The 14,669-nt window shown below is 36.6% G+C and overlaps 2 protein-coding genes across 2 annotated transcripts; one reads left to right on the top strand and one right to left on the bottom strand.

The window, feature by feature from the left end:
- Positions 1 to 811: 811 nt before the first annotated feature.
- On the top strand, positions 812 to 1,768 carry LOC309391963 (olfactory receptor 5AR1-like; the record flags this gene model as incomplete). The annotated part of the gene is made up of 1 exon (XM_081952841.1): positions 812 to 1,768. One exon carries the CDS (start codon positions 812 to 814, stop codon positions 1,766 to 1,768), a length of 957 nt encoding a protein of 318 aa, XP_081808967.1.
- Positions 1,769 to 5,480: 3,712 nt separating this feature from the next.
- Positions 5,481 to 6,437, bottom strand: LOC309392037 (olfactory receptor 5AR1-like; the record flags this gene model as incomplete). The annotated part of the gene is made up of 1 exon (XM_081952960.1): positions 5,481 to 6,437. The coding sequence occupies one exon, from the start codon at positions 6,435 to 6,437 to the stop codon at positions 5,481 to 5,483; it is 957 nt and encodes a 318-aa protein (XP_081809086.1).
- Positions 6,438 to 14,669: the final 8,232 nt, after the last annotated feature.

The raw sequence follows: 14,669 nt of genomic DNA on the forward strand, positions 1-14,669 counted from the left end.
ACAGAAGAGAACAGAAGAGAACAGAACAGAACAGAACAGAATAGAATAGAATAGAATAGAATTATTTATTGGCCAAGTGTGATTGGACACAAGGAATTTGTCTTTGGTGCATATGGTCTCAGTGTACATAAAAAGACAGATACATTTGTCAAGAATCAGAAGGTACAGCACTTAATGATTGTCATAGGGTACAAATAAGCAATCAGGAAACAATATCAGTATAAATCATAAGAATATAAGCAACAAAGTTACCGTCCTGCAGTCATAGGTGGGAGGAGATGGGTGATAGGAACGATGAGAAGACTGATAGTAATGCAGCCTTAGTGAATGGTTTGACAGTGGTGAGATAATTATTTGTTTAGCAGAGTGGGGGTGTTCGGAAAAAAATGTTCTTGTGCCTTGTTGTCTTGGTGTGCAGTGTACAACTTTAATGTCAAGAACTCTTGTTTTCCATCTCAGTTAAAAGAAAACTTACCTTCAGTTTGATCTTTAGATATTCAAACTTAAAGAATGTTATGAGAATAAATTTTCCTAAAAATAGTAATCATTTTAAAGATCTAATTTTATGTTTGAATATTGTAAACTATGCAGGCAGAATCTTACTGAATGACTTTCATTTATTATATTTTATTATTATTATTATCATTATAATAACTAGGACAGTGTTTATAGTAACAATAATTCAGTTTCAGAATTGTTTTCAAACAAAAGCTATACTGATGAAATAAACATACTGCTTCCTTTCCAGGATATAAACAGAAGGGAATTCTGGATTCAACTCTTCTGGATCCAGCATCCATTGTGAAAGATCATGGAAAAAGGAAATCAGTCTATCATAACAGAATTCATTTTTATGGGATTCACAGATAATCCTAAAATGCAGTTCAGTCTTTTTATCTTCTTCTTCTTGGTTTATATTTTTACAGTAATAGAGAATCTTGGGATGATTTTGTTGATCTGTGCCGAACTCCAGCTTCACAACCCCATGTATTTTTTCCTGGGTAACCTCTCCTTTGTTGATCTCTGTAATTCCTCAGCCATTGCTCCTAAAATGCTGGTTGATTTCTATGCTGAAACTAAAAAGATTTCATACAATGGTTGCATTACGCAACTGTTTGTATTTGCCTTGTTTGCAAATGTCGAGTGTCTTTTGTTGGCTTTAATGGCCTATGATAGGTATGTGGCCATCTGCAATCCACTTCTCTATTCAATCATTATGTCCAAAAGAACCTGTCAAGAACTGATGGCTATTGCGTACTTTATTGGGGCGGTAAATGCAATGATAAATACTTCTTGCACATTTCGACTGTCGTTCTGCAGATCTAATATTATCAATCATTTCTTCTGTGATGAACCTCCACTGCTCATTTTGTCCTGTTCTGACACCTACATCAGTGAGATAGTGATATTTGCCTTTGGGGGGTGCATTGAAGGAATCAGCATTGGAATGATTCTTGTATCCTATGCTTATATTTTGGGTACAGTTCTGAGAATGCGCTCTGCTGAGAGTAGGTACAAAGCATTCTCCACCTCTGCTTCTCACCTGACAGCTGTTGGGATATACCATGGGACAATACTCTTCATGTACTTTCGGCCCAGTTCCAGCTATTCCATGGACCAAGACAAATGGGCCTCGTTGTTCTACACAGTTGTGATCCCCATGCTCAATCCTTTGATCTACAGCCTGAGGAACAAGGAGGTGAAAGATGCTATGTCAAAATCTCTTGGCCATATATGGATTTGGAAAGGAAGAAATATTGTTTTATAAAAACTGGAAAGTATGTCCATTTAGGAAAATGATATACAAAAGGTTAGTTAGATATCCCACAGTACGTTACAGATGATACACCAGTAGTGGCAGGTGACCTAAGAGACCAAAGAAATGGGAGTCCGTCTCAAAATTTGTACACCATTTGTATATGTGTGTATGTGTGTGTGTATTTTTTGAAATCTAGCTAAAGACATAGCAAATATTTTAATTAAATTCTCAAAGAATTAAACAAGCAATTAAACAAACAATATTTAATTTACCTTTATATTATCTAGTAATATATTTTGAAGAGTGTTCTTTAGTTTGCCAAAATTAGTAGGACTCTGTATACATGGATCTTGTTTTTGTGTACTTCTTTAATTCTTTTCTAATTAGTAAGCTTTGATGTCTATGTATTTATTATTGGGATTTTATAATCTCTCCAAAATTTTACGCATATATCTTATATGATTCCAAAAACTGCTCATTTAACTGCAAAATCAGAAAATATAGCCAAACTGATCCATAAAAAGTAATATGAACAACTAAGTGGTTATAATTAATGGCTCACCTTAAGTAAGCATATATTCACTGCATGAAATATCCCTGTCAAAATACTATCCAAATAAGGATTTAATTCTCAATTTGTCTAGATTCTCACAACACAGGGAGACATATGAGGGCCTTGAATTTGATACCCCTGTTCCATATAGTTCATTCATTGACTATCACTGAGTTAGATTCTGCCCACTCTTCCCAGCTAAGATCCTTTTCATTACATGTGATATAATGAAGCATTCCAAAAATAAGTGACATTCAGAACTCTGCCAGATTACCAATCTTTCCATTTGCTAATAATTCCTAATGCAAATCAACACAAAACTGTATTTCTCTACATTTCACACCCCAATGTGTTATTTCCTGAGTCACCTATGTTTCCTGGACATGTGTTATATTCCATAATCACCCCTCAAATGCTGTGCAACCTCCTGGCAAATGACAAAATCATCTCCTTTGGCAGCTGTGTTGTGCAGATGTTCATTTCCCTGTCTGTTGGAAGTACCAAATTCATCCTGTTGGCTTTCATAGCATATGAGCCAGAGGTGGGATTCAGCAGGTTCTGACCAATTCTGGAGAACTGGTAGCAGAAATTTTGGGTAGTTTGGAGAACTGGTGAATACCACCTCTGGCTGATCCCACCCCCATCTATTCTCTACCTCCCAAGTCCCATCTGATTGGGAGGGACTAGAGATTTTGCAGTATCCTTCCCCTGGAGTAGGAAGGGAATGGAGATTTTACAGTATCCTTCCCCTGCCACGCCCACCAAGCCATGCCATGCAGTGGTGAAATTCAATTTTTTTTAGTACCGGTTCTGTGGGCATGGCTTGGTGGGCATAGTGTGGCTTGGTGGGCATTGCTTGGTGAGCATGGCAGGGGAGTGATACTGCAAAATCACCATTCCCAACCCAATCTGGGTCCAGCCACAGGTGGCATTTGCCAGTTCTCCGAACTACTCAAAATTTCTGCTACTGGTTCTCTGGGCTACTCAAAATTTCTGCTACCGATTCTACAGAACCTGTCAGAACCTGCTGGATTTCACCCCTGATGCCATGCCCATAGAACCACTAGTAAAAAAATTTGAATCCTACCACTTATATAAACCAGTACATGGCCATTTGCCATCCCTTGTAATTCAATGTTGTTATGAAACAATAGTTCTGTGTACAGATGGCCCTTGGATATTGGCTCTGTGGCCTCGTGCAGTCAGCGTTCACACTGCAATTGCCATTTTGTGGGGAGAAAAGATAATGAACCATTTTTGGTTGTGAAATGTTAGCTGTTCAGCAGTTGGCTTGTTCAAACACCTTCCGTAGGGATGCTTTGATGCTAGGAGCAGGTATCCTCCTTCTGCTCACCCCTTTTTCCTGGTGCTGGTGTCTTTCATGTCCATTTTTTCAACCAGTCTTCATATTAATTCAGCAGATGGAAAGCACAAGACTTTCTCCACCTGCTTAGCCCACATTATTTATTTATTTAGCATATGGCATCTACAGAGGTCAAAATAATATGGAACCATAGGATTTCAATGGGAAAGATGTATGGAGCCATAGAATTTCAATGGGATAGGTGTAATAATTCAATATCTCTCAGCCCAATTAGCTGTGGTGATTCCGTGCTATGGGACAGCTATCTTTGCCTATTTGCATCCCAGCTCCCACAATTCATCCGAGCAGAGAAGGCAAACTGTCTCATTGTTCTACTGTGTTTTCACACTGATGCTGAATCCCATGATCTACAGTCTGAGGAACAAAGTGGTAATAGGAGCCCTGGAGAAGGTCCCTGGAAAGAAAAGGAAAAGCGGAAGAATTCTATGGGTCTAATTTCTCTACTTTATCCATCCAACCTAATGTGAATATCACCAAAGGAAGCCCCTGTCAATCCTCCTTCAATAAGAGAAATGGATATATTTGCTACAGAGCACTTTTGTGCTGTTTTCCTTAGAATGCCTTCTCATAGGAGGTACCTGTGTTTCCAGTGAGCCCAGGTCAAAACACAGATACACACAGAACTTTAAGCTGGTCGACAAACTATTAAGCAACTAATGTTATTGCTTCGTCTTTAGATTGTAGCTCCATTTCTTATATTCAGTTTTTAAATGTTGCATATACCTTTTTGAGATTCCTTTTTGCTGCAGCTCAGCTATTGCAATAAATATAAAATACATTCATAAGAAGATTGTTCCATTAGATATGTTAACTTGGTTAAATAAATAGTATGATTATTATTGTTATTAATATTAATATAATTGATATTAAGGCAATGAATTGATTATTATTTCCTTAAATGATTTGTACCCAGACAGCACACTGTTCAATTGAAATTGGAATTTTTGTATGCTATACAATAAAATAAAATTAAAACTTATTGCAAAAAAAAGAAGATTGTTCAATTTATAATTTCAGAGAGAGAAATTGCAACATTTGGGGAATTTAATTGGAGAAGATCATCTACTAACCAAAACTGTTCCAAAAATAGTAAGTTGGATACTTTCCCCAAGACAATCTGTATTATCCTTCTAATGACTCTATTCTAACACCACTGTTGGGTGGTAGGTTCTTTATTATGCATATGTAATGTATGAGAAGCAAAGTGATTGACTGAGCCCTCCAGCTTCACTATACTTCCTTTCCACCACATCACCATCAATGACAATCCCGACACAGGAATAGGGCAAGTATGATTATAGAATTCTGGACCTCTACACATAGTCTTGTTGATGTATGTCAAACTATCATCTAAACAAATTACCATAGCATAATATACATATATCATTAATGACATGATAAATCAAGACTGGAAGCATGCAGTACTAATACCAAGGTTATCTTACTCTTCTAAGAAAGAAAATAAGAAACAGAATGGGTTCTATAGAGATTAAAGTACAAACACCAAAATAGACTTAATATTTTTTTAAAAAATCAGCACTGCTTACATGCTGCCATAAATCATATTTCTTATTTGGCTAGCAAGTATACTAAAATAATAAATTATTGTCCACTTCAATTCTTTAAAATGTTCCCAGAATGAAGAATAAAATAAAAAGCTTGGTCAAGTTAGTTTCCTGCTTTGAGGAATACCTTCCATATAGACAAATTCACTTCCCTCCAATTTTAAACAGAGTAGCGCATAAGATCATATGCTTAGATAAAATGCTTCAGTTTGTCAGCCTTCATAAACATCTCATGCTCTTTAAGAAAGCCATCTCCAGTGCCTGCGTCCTTCTCAAGACATTTTTGACTTCCTTGTTCCTCAGGCTATAGATCAAAGGATTCAGCATTGGAATCACTATGGTATAGAAGACGGAGGCCCATTTATCCTGATCCAGAACATAGCTGGAACTTGGGCGCAAATACATAAAGACAGATGTTCCGTAGAAGATGGTTACAGCTGCCAGGTGAGAGGCACATGTTGAAAAAGCCTTTTGTTTCCCCTCAGAAGAATTAATCCGCAGGATTGCTGTCAAAATGAATGCATATGACACCATAATTTCTGTTGAAGTAAATATACCCAGGATTGTTGCAAAAATGAAGAGCACCATTTCGTTGATGCTTGTGTCACTACAAGAAAGAGACAGCAAAGGGGGGACATCACAGAAAAAATGGTTGATGACATTGGAGCCACAAAAAGAGAGCTGAAAGGTAGAAACTGTTTGTGTCACCGCATTCACCAAGCCAATGAGATAAGATCCAGCCACCATCACAGTGCACACTCTGGGAGACATGGTAACCACGTAGAGGAGAGGATTACAGATAGCCACGTACCGATCATATGCCATCGCAGCCAGGAGGATACACTCAGTACTTGCACAGAAAACGAAAAAATACATCTGTGCAGCACAATTAGCATATGAAATGCTTTTCTTGTCTGCCAGTATGTTAGCTAGCATTTTAGGGGCAATGGCTGAAGAATACCCAAAATCTAAGAAAGACAAATGACTGAGGAAGAAATACATAGGGCTCTGGAGCTGAGAACTTATCCTGATTAATATGATCATCCCCAGATTGCCAGTCAGTGTCATTAAATAGATAATTAGTATTACAGTAAAAGAAAGCAGCTCCATCTTTGGACTATCCACTAAACCTACAAAAACAAATTCAGTCATCTTTGTGTGGTTTTCTTCAATCATTTCTCTTCAATAATTAAACACTGTTGAAACACTAGAATCTGTTTCTTCAATGGCATCGGATCTGTAATATATAAAAAAATGATATTTTATAAGGATCTGTATCTTGACCAAGGCTCTGCAGATGAAGCTTCTTAGCTACCACTGCTAACACAAAGCATTAGGATGTGTAATGAATCAAAGGAAAGACTTTTAGACTTAATCATGAGGAAAATATTCCTCAACAATCCTTTTTCTGATATATTCCCCATGATATGTTTTTGTCTTATCTCCAACCCATACCACAGGCAACATTAACCCTGCCTTCGCTTTTCTGCTCTTAAAAGAGTATTTTCCTCTGAAGCAGGAAGCATGATAAATTTACTGTGGATACAATCTAAGACACTTCATTGATCATTCAATGGGTGGTGAAGCCAAGTAACTCTTAGATGATGGATCCACGCTTGGCAGATGAGGTTCCTAAGCACCTACTGATCATTTTAGGTTGCTACAGTCATATCATTCTCCTGCCAGTTCCTGGATACTATTCTCTGAGGATTTTTTGATTGGGGAAGAAGGAGTGTGTGGTACTTTCAAACTGCGCTCTCCCCAAACTGAACCAGAAGTCTTAGCTTTGAAAGAGGGTCCATCACAGGAGGAAGCCTGAGAAGTGAAACCAGCTTTGTTTCTGCTGTGTCATCCACAGCGATGATCTGCTGTGAGGTTTATTTTGAGCACACATTTAATGCTGTGTGGCACATATCCTAACTTAGCCTCAAAATAAACCTGATAATAGCTACCTGGCAGTGGCAATGGAAGACAACTGTTCAACTGTTAGCCAAACTCATTTCCAATGCATCGACCCAAAACACTTGCAAGCTAAAATGAATTTTGACAGATGGTTAAACTTGCCATTCAAGCTACCTGTCAAACCTCAATTTTCCCCAATAGAGCCTCAGCCTTTGTAAAGGTTATGATTCATGATGCTTGGCAGGAAGGATGGGAAATAAAGCCAGAGGAATTCACCAGTCCATTTCCTTAACTATTATAGTAAAGCAGATACCCATGAGATACTCAGGTTATGAGGACAATAGCAATTAATAATCAGAAGCATACTATTTGCATTGAATTTTATAGCAACTCTTCTGTCCAGATCTTCTGTAGCAGTCTTTTGCATGCATTCTTTTCGATAGAATTTTGGGCAGATAAGGGAATTCTTACATTTCATCAACATAAAATCCATTTTGCTTCTGCTTGTAGTATGGCTTCCTAGACACACAATGATGAAACAGACATATGTATAGCAAACCTTTCAAAGTGGATCCATTTAGAAAGGAAGATCCTATGATTTACACACAGGTGAATTGGGCAGATTGAGATTAGACCATTAAAAGCTATGCATGTGTCTTAAAAGCAATTCTATAATAAGTACAAGTCAACATGGATTGATCAAGAGCAGGTCTTGCCATTCTATCAATTTTGGACCAGTTACTTCCTTGGAAAATTGTGCAGTAGATATATCATGATTTCAACAAAAAAATTGGCACAACATCCCATGACATTCTGATTTACAAGCTAGGAATTTAAAAGATTGAAAGCATTTTCAGATACCTAAAATAGTCTGGAGACAGCTCTTCTTGTCCAAACCAAATAATGGTAGAAATATTCTGAAATGCAACAAAGATCTTGTATAGTTAGACTAGTTCAGTGGGTCATTGAGATATCCTTCATATCGAAGATCCTTATGATCCAAACAACTGATTCCCTGGTGGTAACCCTCAACTATTTTTTAAAGTTTATTATCAAGGGTAATAGGCTACCTCTACTGTTGCTAAATGAATTTTCAAAGGAATAGGGGGGGGGGGATCTCCTAATTGCTTGTATTCATCTGTGTGTGGGCATATGTGTGTGGGGGGTGTCTATTAAGTTTACAGTAAATAGATCTACAGAGATAACGTCCACAAATGTTTTAAAGACTTCATTGATTCTTCATTGATTGATTGTTTGATTATGTATCATAAGGCAGTGTCAACTCTTAGCAACCACATAGGTAGACCTTCTCCAGGATTATTTGCCCTGACTTAGTTTTTAGGTTTAGGTTTTCCAGTAGTACATCTATAACCAGTGTAATCAAATTGATCCACTTGGCTCATTTCTTTCTTTCCTTTCCTTCCATGTTTCCAAATCCTCTGAACTGATTTGTTGCACTATCCATTTATTTGTTTTCTTACCTATCCACGGTATTCTCAGGAATCTTCTCCAAAATCAAAATTCAAAAGTAGAAACATTCCTTGTATGCTACTTCTTCAAAGTCCAATCTTCACCTCCATAAAGTGTCACAAAAATATTAAATGCATGATTCTGATCTTTGTAGGTATAAGCATACTGAATAATTTATCCAAGGCCTTCCATGCTACCTAACATAGTGCTAGTTTGTGATATATTTCTCAATTGCTGGTTCTTTTATTATTTATGGTAAATCCTAAAAGACAGAATCTATCAATCAAGTCAATAACTATTGTCAAGTCTAAGTTTTACTGTACCGGATATCATAAGTTTGTTCTTCTTTATCGTTAATCTTAGTCCCATTTTTTTCATGGTGCTTCTTAACTTTTACATACAAAAATACATACATACATACATACATACATACATACATACATACATACATACATACATTTATCTTATTCTTTCCCAAACTAAATGAACATAACCATATTTTATGCAAATCTCCATTCTCTCTGATGATGTATAAGTATTTACTTGTTTATTATAAACAATGTATGCAGTTAAACCCTGTAATTGAGGACGTAAGAAATAGGTGAATAAGATTCAGTTGCAATTAAGGTTTTAGGCTATAATTGGTTCACAGGCTGATACAGAATCAGTCTTTACTCTTCGCCTGATCATAGGACTGGTATCGTGTGGGACAGATGAAATGGAGAGAAGAATGAGGGCAATGCAAAGCTTTGAAGGAGTATTTTGTACACGAGCTTTATGGAAAGCATTCCTCTTCAACTGGTTTGTAAGATATTCCTTTGCAGATCGTTTATATTTTAAAAATTGTCCTTCCTGTCTTAACAGCAAAGCAGGCATAATGCTGCCATCCGCACCTGTGAAAGTATTGACCACTATCTATCTATATATATAAATGGCTTTCTCTGTGTGTTTGTGTGTGTGTGTGTGTGTCTGTGTGTCTGTGTGTCTGTGTGTTCCAGCATAACTCTGGAATGCCTCAAACAATTTCAACCAAACTTGGTACATAGATGACTTATTCTCTTGAAAAAATACTGTGGGGGTAAGACACCCCTAACATCCCTCAGAGTCTGTGTTCTGTTAATATACAGCCTGTTGTGCCATACTGCCCTACTGGCTTCTACTGTACAGTGCAGTGGAGTTGCCATGGTAATGGCTTCACAGTGCTCCACAAGGGGGCTCCCTCTGGTATGGGGGAAAAGCCAACATTAGAAATTACATTTGGTCCAGACATTTCCCCCCTATAAATAAATACCTGGGCAATGCCAGGTTATCGGCACTAGTGAACAATAAATGTAGCGAGACAGTCTGCACTTGTACTTTTTTATTGGGAACTCCTTAATGTCAAATGTTCTCACTTGAATAAGAGGATGATATAAATGTAAGGAACCAGAGAATAACAGAGCAAAGTTCTAGTTCACTCAAGGAATGAAGAGATGGAAGATAAACACATAATCCTTCACCTTGGGAAGGAACACACATCCCTGACATTTTCAGAGATATGCATCAGGCAGGCTCATCACAGAAGATTTGTGCTGTAGGGTGTACCTTTACCCAGATAAAGTTGTAAATGTTTGCCAGGATTTTGACTGAAAGGATACTAAAGTGACAATGAGCAACATTTGAGAAGTGGAATATTTCATAGCAGGCAGGGGATGTGCAAACCAGATTTTTGCTCTTCAGCAGAAGATTGAGAAATACAATATATCAATTTAGAGAAAGGTTATGATGAAGTGGATAAGCTTGATATATGAGAAGGTTTTCCTGAATATGGGAATAGGAGGTCAGAAATCATTAGAAAAAGTTAGAAAAAGATACATAGAATAAGATAAGTAAAAATCTTAATAGGTAATTCAACATCCCTAGGCATGAAAGCTGGGTGGGTGACCTTGGGCCGATCACTTTTTCTTATAACCCCAAAAGTCAGGCTTGAGTAACAGGATGGTCAGTCAATTACTGTCACAATCAATGAAGCAACAGATGGTTGATCAAAATAATAATAATAATAATAATAATAATAATAATAATAATAATAATAATAACAACAACAACAACAACAACAACAACAACAACAACAAAATCATGAAATACCAGGACCTAAAAATTGAAATTCAACGATTATGGCACAAACCAGCAGTGGTAATTCCAGTGGTAATCGGCACACTGGGTGCTATTCCAAAAGCACTGGAATTACATTTAAAACAGTTTAAACTTGACAAAATCACCATCAGTCAAATGCAAAAAGCTGCACTGCTTGGATCCGCACGTATATTACGAAAATACGTGATGACGTCCTAGGCCCCTGGGTGAGTCCCAATTAGTAATCAATGCCAAATCCGGCGAAACAACTGGCCGCTGTGATACAATTGTATAATAATAATAATAATAATAATAATAATAATAATAATAATAATAATAATAATAATAATAATAATAATAATGGACCATGCGCTTGCAAGAAAATACTAGGTAAAAAAAATAGAAACTAGGACAAAAATGTTTGATGTTCTCTTGTTAAATGTATTTATACATAAATGTCTAAGCAACACTACTATGATATATTTGAGATGGTGCCATAAATGTATGTGAATGCAAATGATGCCATGTTGCTGACTGAGAGATTGAATTATTGCAGCAAACTGCACAATGCAATGAGCAGTATGAAAAAATGTTTGTGCACATTTGGGTAAAAGGAGTGATTGATGGCACATTATGCATACATGGTGGAAAACTCAAGCAAGCAGATGAAGTTATGGGAAATAAATTGGAAGCCCCTTTACCAAACAAGAGAAAGGGGATGGTTATGAAAATGATAGCAGAAAGATAGTAGGTGGCATATGGTCTGTTACAAGGAATGAATATTTATTGAAAGATATGTTAATGGATAAGTGCATGATGTGCTTTTGCCCACTTTTTGTATTTGGAAGTGAGAATTGGGCGTCTCAGAAGAGACACAGAAGGAAGTTGAATGCAATGAGAATGGGATGCTTAAGGGGATGGTAAAACAAGAAGCAACTGTCCAAAATAAGTGCTAAATAATATGAGCAAGTGACCAGTATAAAGTATAAAAGAGGTAAATGAGGTGGTCTGGTCCTCTAGAAAAAATGAATAAAGGTCAGATTGCATAACATATATAAGAAAGGGTAAAATGGTTGGGAATGAGAGGAAGGCTAAGATAATCATCATTAGATAGTATTGATACAATCCTCAAAACAGGGAGAAGATAAATGTAAAAAATAAAATATAATGTGTGAAATGGAAGAATCATACGGTGGGAATAAAAATGATTTTCAGGGAAAGAAAGGTGTGCAGAGGTACATTGTATGATATTGGTGTAAACCAGGGGTGGGGTTCTACCAGTCCGGACTAGTTCAGGCAAACCAGTAACTTTAACCATCAGCTGGGAGCGAACTGGTTTGCTCCGACAATGAAGTGGGCGTGCCTGCCCGCCCTGCACTTAACTCACCTATATCGTCTCAGCTGAGCGGATTGCTGTGTCTCAGCTGTTTTCCTCCCCAACAGTTATGCGGAAGGTAAAAACCGTGCGAAACAGTTATTAAACCGGTAGGATCCCGCCACTGGTGTAAACTACATTTTCTTTTCTGCTTCTTATTTCATTTCTTCAAATCATTTAGCATACTATTTCCTATTCCTTTTCTGCACTTTGTATAGCACTGCTTAGTCCAAAAGGGAATAGAATGATGGGTACATACATACACACAAATAAACGCACATACTCTCACATGTATTGGCAGATACAACAATTTCCAAGAACTTGGTAGCTGAGAATATCAGAGGATATCCCAGATGGCATCAAATAGCATTTAGGTTTTCTCCTTCTACTTGTAGAATCTGAAAGTAAGGAAAGAAGCACTTGCAATATTCCTGGTAAGTTATTTATTAATAACAATTCAAACTAAAGTTAAAAATAAAAAATAAGTGGATTTCACATGTTTTACCATCATATAGGACTTTTTGTATTGAATTTGTATAAGAATTTGACACTAAAAAATACTTAGAGTGCTTTTACTACATGCCAATTGGCAACTGAGGCTAGCCAAAGTCAGATTCTTTCATAATACTGAAATATTGAAATATTTATTGGGACTTAATTCCACACTTACATATTTTTGTGTAATTGTGTGATACAATTCACAGGAAATACAATTAACTTAATAACATATATAGAAGAGAAGGGAAGAGAAGGGAAGGGAAGGGAAGAGAAGAGAAGATAATTCTTTATTGGCCAAATGTGATTGGACACACAAGGAATTTGTCTTTGGTGCATATGGTCTCAGTGTACATAAAAAGACAGATACATTTGTCAAGAATCAGAAGGTACAGCACTTAATGATTGTCATAGGGTACAAATAAGCAATCAGGAAACAATCAATATCAGTATAAATCGTAAGGATATAAGCAATAAAGTCACCGTCCTGCAGTCATAGGTGGGAGGAGATGGGTGATAGGAATGATGAGAAGACTAATAGTAATGCAGCCTTAGTGAATGGTTTGACAGTGGTGAGATAATTATTTGTTAACAGAGTGATGGTGTTCGGGAAAAAACTGTTCTTGTGTCTAGTTGTCTTGGTGTGCAGTGTACAACTTTAATGTCAAGAACTCTTGTTTTCCATCTCAGCTAAAAGAAAACTTAACTTCAGATTGATTTTTATAAGTTCAGACTTAAAGAATGTTATGAGAATAAATTTTCCTACAAATAGTAATCATTTTAAAGATCTAATTTTGTGTTTGAATATTGTAAACTGTACAGGCAGAATCTTACTGAATGACTTTCATTGATTATATCTTATTATTATTATCATTATAATAACTAGTACAGTGTTTATAGTAACAATAATTCAGCTTCAGAATTTTTTTCAAATAAAAACTATATTGATTAAATAAACATACTGCTTTCTTTCCCAGGATATAAACAGAAAGGAATTCTGAATTCAACTTTTATCCTGGATCCAGCATCCATTGCGAAAGATCATGGAAAAAGGAAATCAGTCTGTCATAACAGAATTCATTTTTATGGAATTCACAGATAATCCTAAAATGCAATTCAGTCTTTTTATCATCTTCTTCTTGGTTTATCTGCACACTTTACGCTTTATGGTTTATGACACTTTTTGGAGAGCCTAACCCTAACCCTAACCCTAATGGGAATTTTCCCAAATGGGATTTTCCCATGTATTCTGCCAGGAAATGTACATAAGTCTGGCTCAAAAGGCGTCCCCCCTCCTAACCAAACCAACAGACTCCGAATCCAATAGTGATGACCCTTTTCCTCCACAAATTCATGGAGAGCTAAACCTAACCCTAAGTGGAATTTTCCCATGTATTTTGCCAGGAAACATACATAAGCCAGCTCAAAAGGCGTGCCCCCTCCTAACCATACCGAGGGGCTCTGAATCCAATGGCAATGTTTGCTATGCTCTGCAAATTCATGGAAAGCTAACCCTAACCCTAAGTGGAATTTTCCTGAATGAATTCCTTTCCAGCACATCATAATCAATGACAATCCCGACCCAGGAATAGGGCAAATATGACTATAGAATTCTGGACCTATCCATATACTCTTGTTGATGTATGTCAAACTGTCATCTAAACAAATTACCATAGCATAATAAACATATATCATTAATGACATGATAAACCAAGACTGAAAGCACGCAGTACTAATACAAAGATTATCTTACCCTTCTAAGAAAGAAAATAAGAAACAGAATGCGTTCTCTAGAGATTAAAGTCCAAACACCAAAATAGACTTAATACTTTTTTAAAAAATCAGCACTGCTTACATACTGCCATAAATCATTTTTCTAATTTGGATAGCAAGTATACTGAAAGAATAAATTATTGTCCACTTCAATTCTTAAAAATGTTCCCAGAATAAAGAATATCCTGTTTTACAATTAATTTTAGAGACTTTCCCCCACCCCAAGGTAAATAAATGAGTCTCATTTCAGTGATCAGTTCTGTTTAAATTTTTCCAAA

Source organism: Natrix helvetica (genome assembly GCF_964273705.1).
Source record: "Natrix helvetica genome assembly, chromosome: 1".
Taxonomy (NCBI): Eukaryota; Metazoa; Chordata; class Lepidosauria; order Squamata; family Natricidae; genus Natrix; species Natrix helvetica.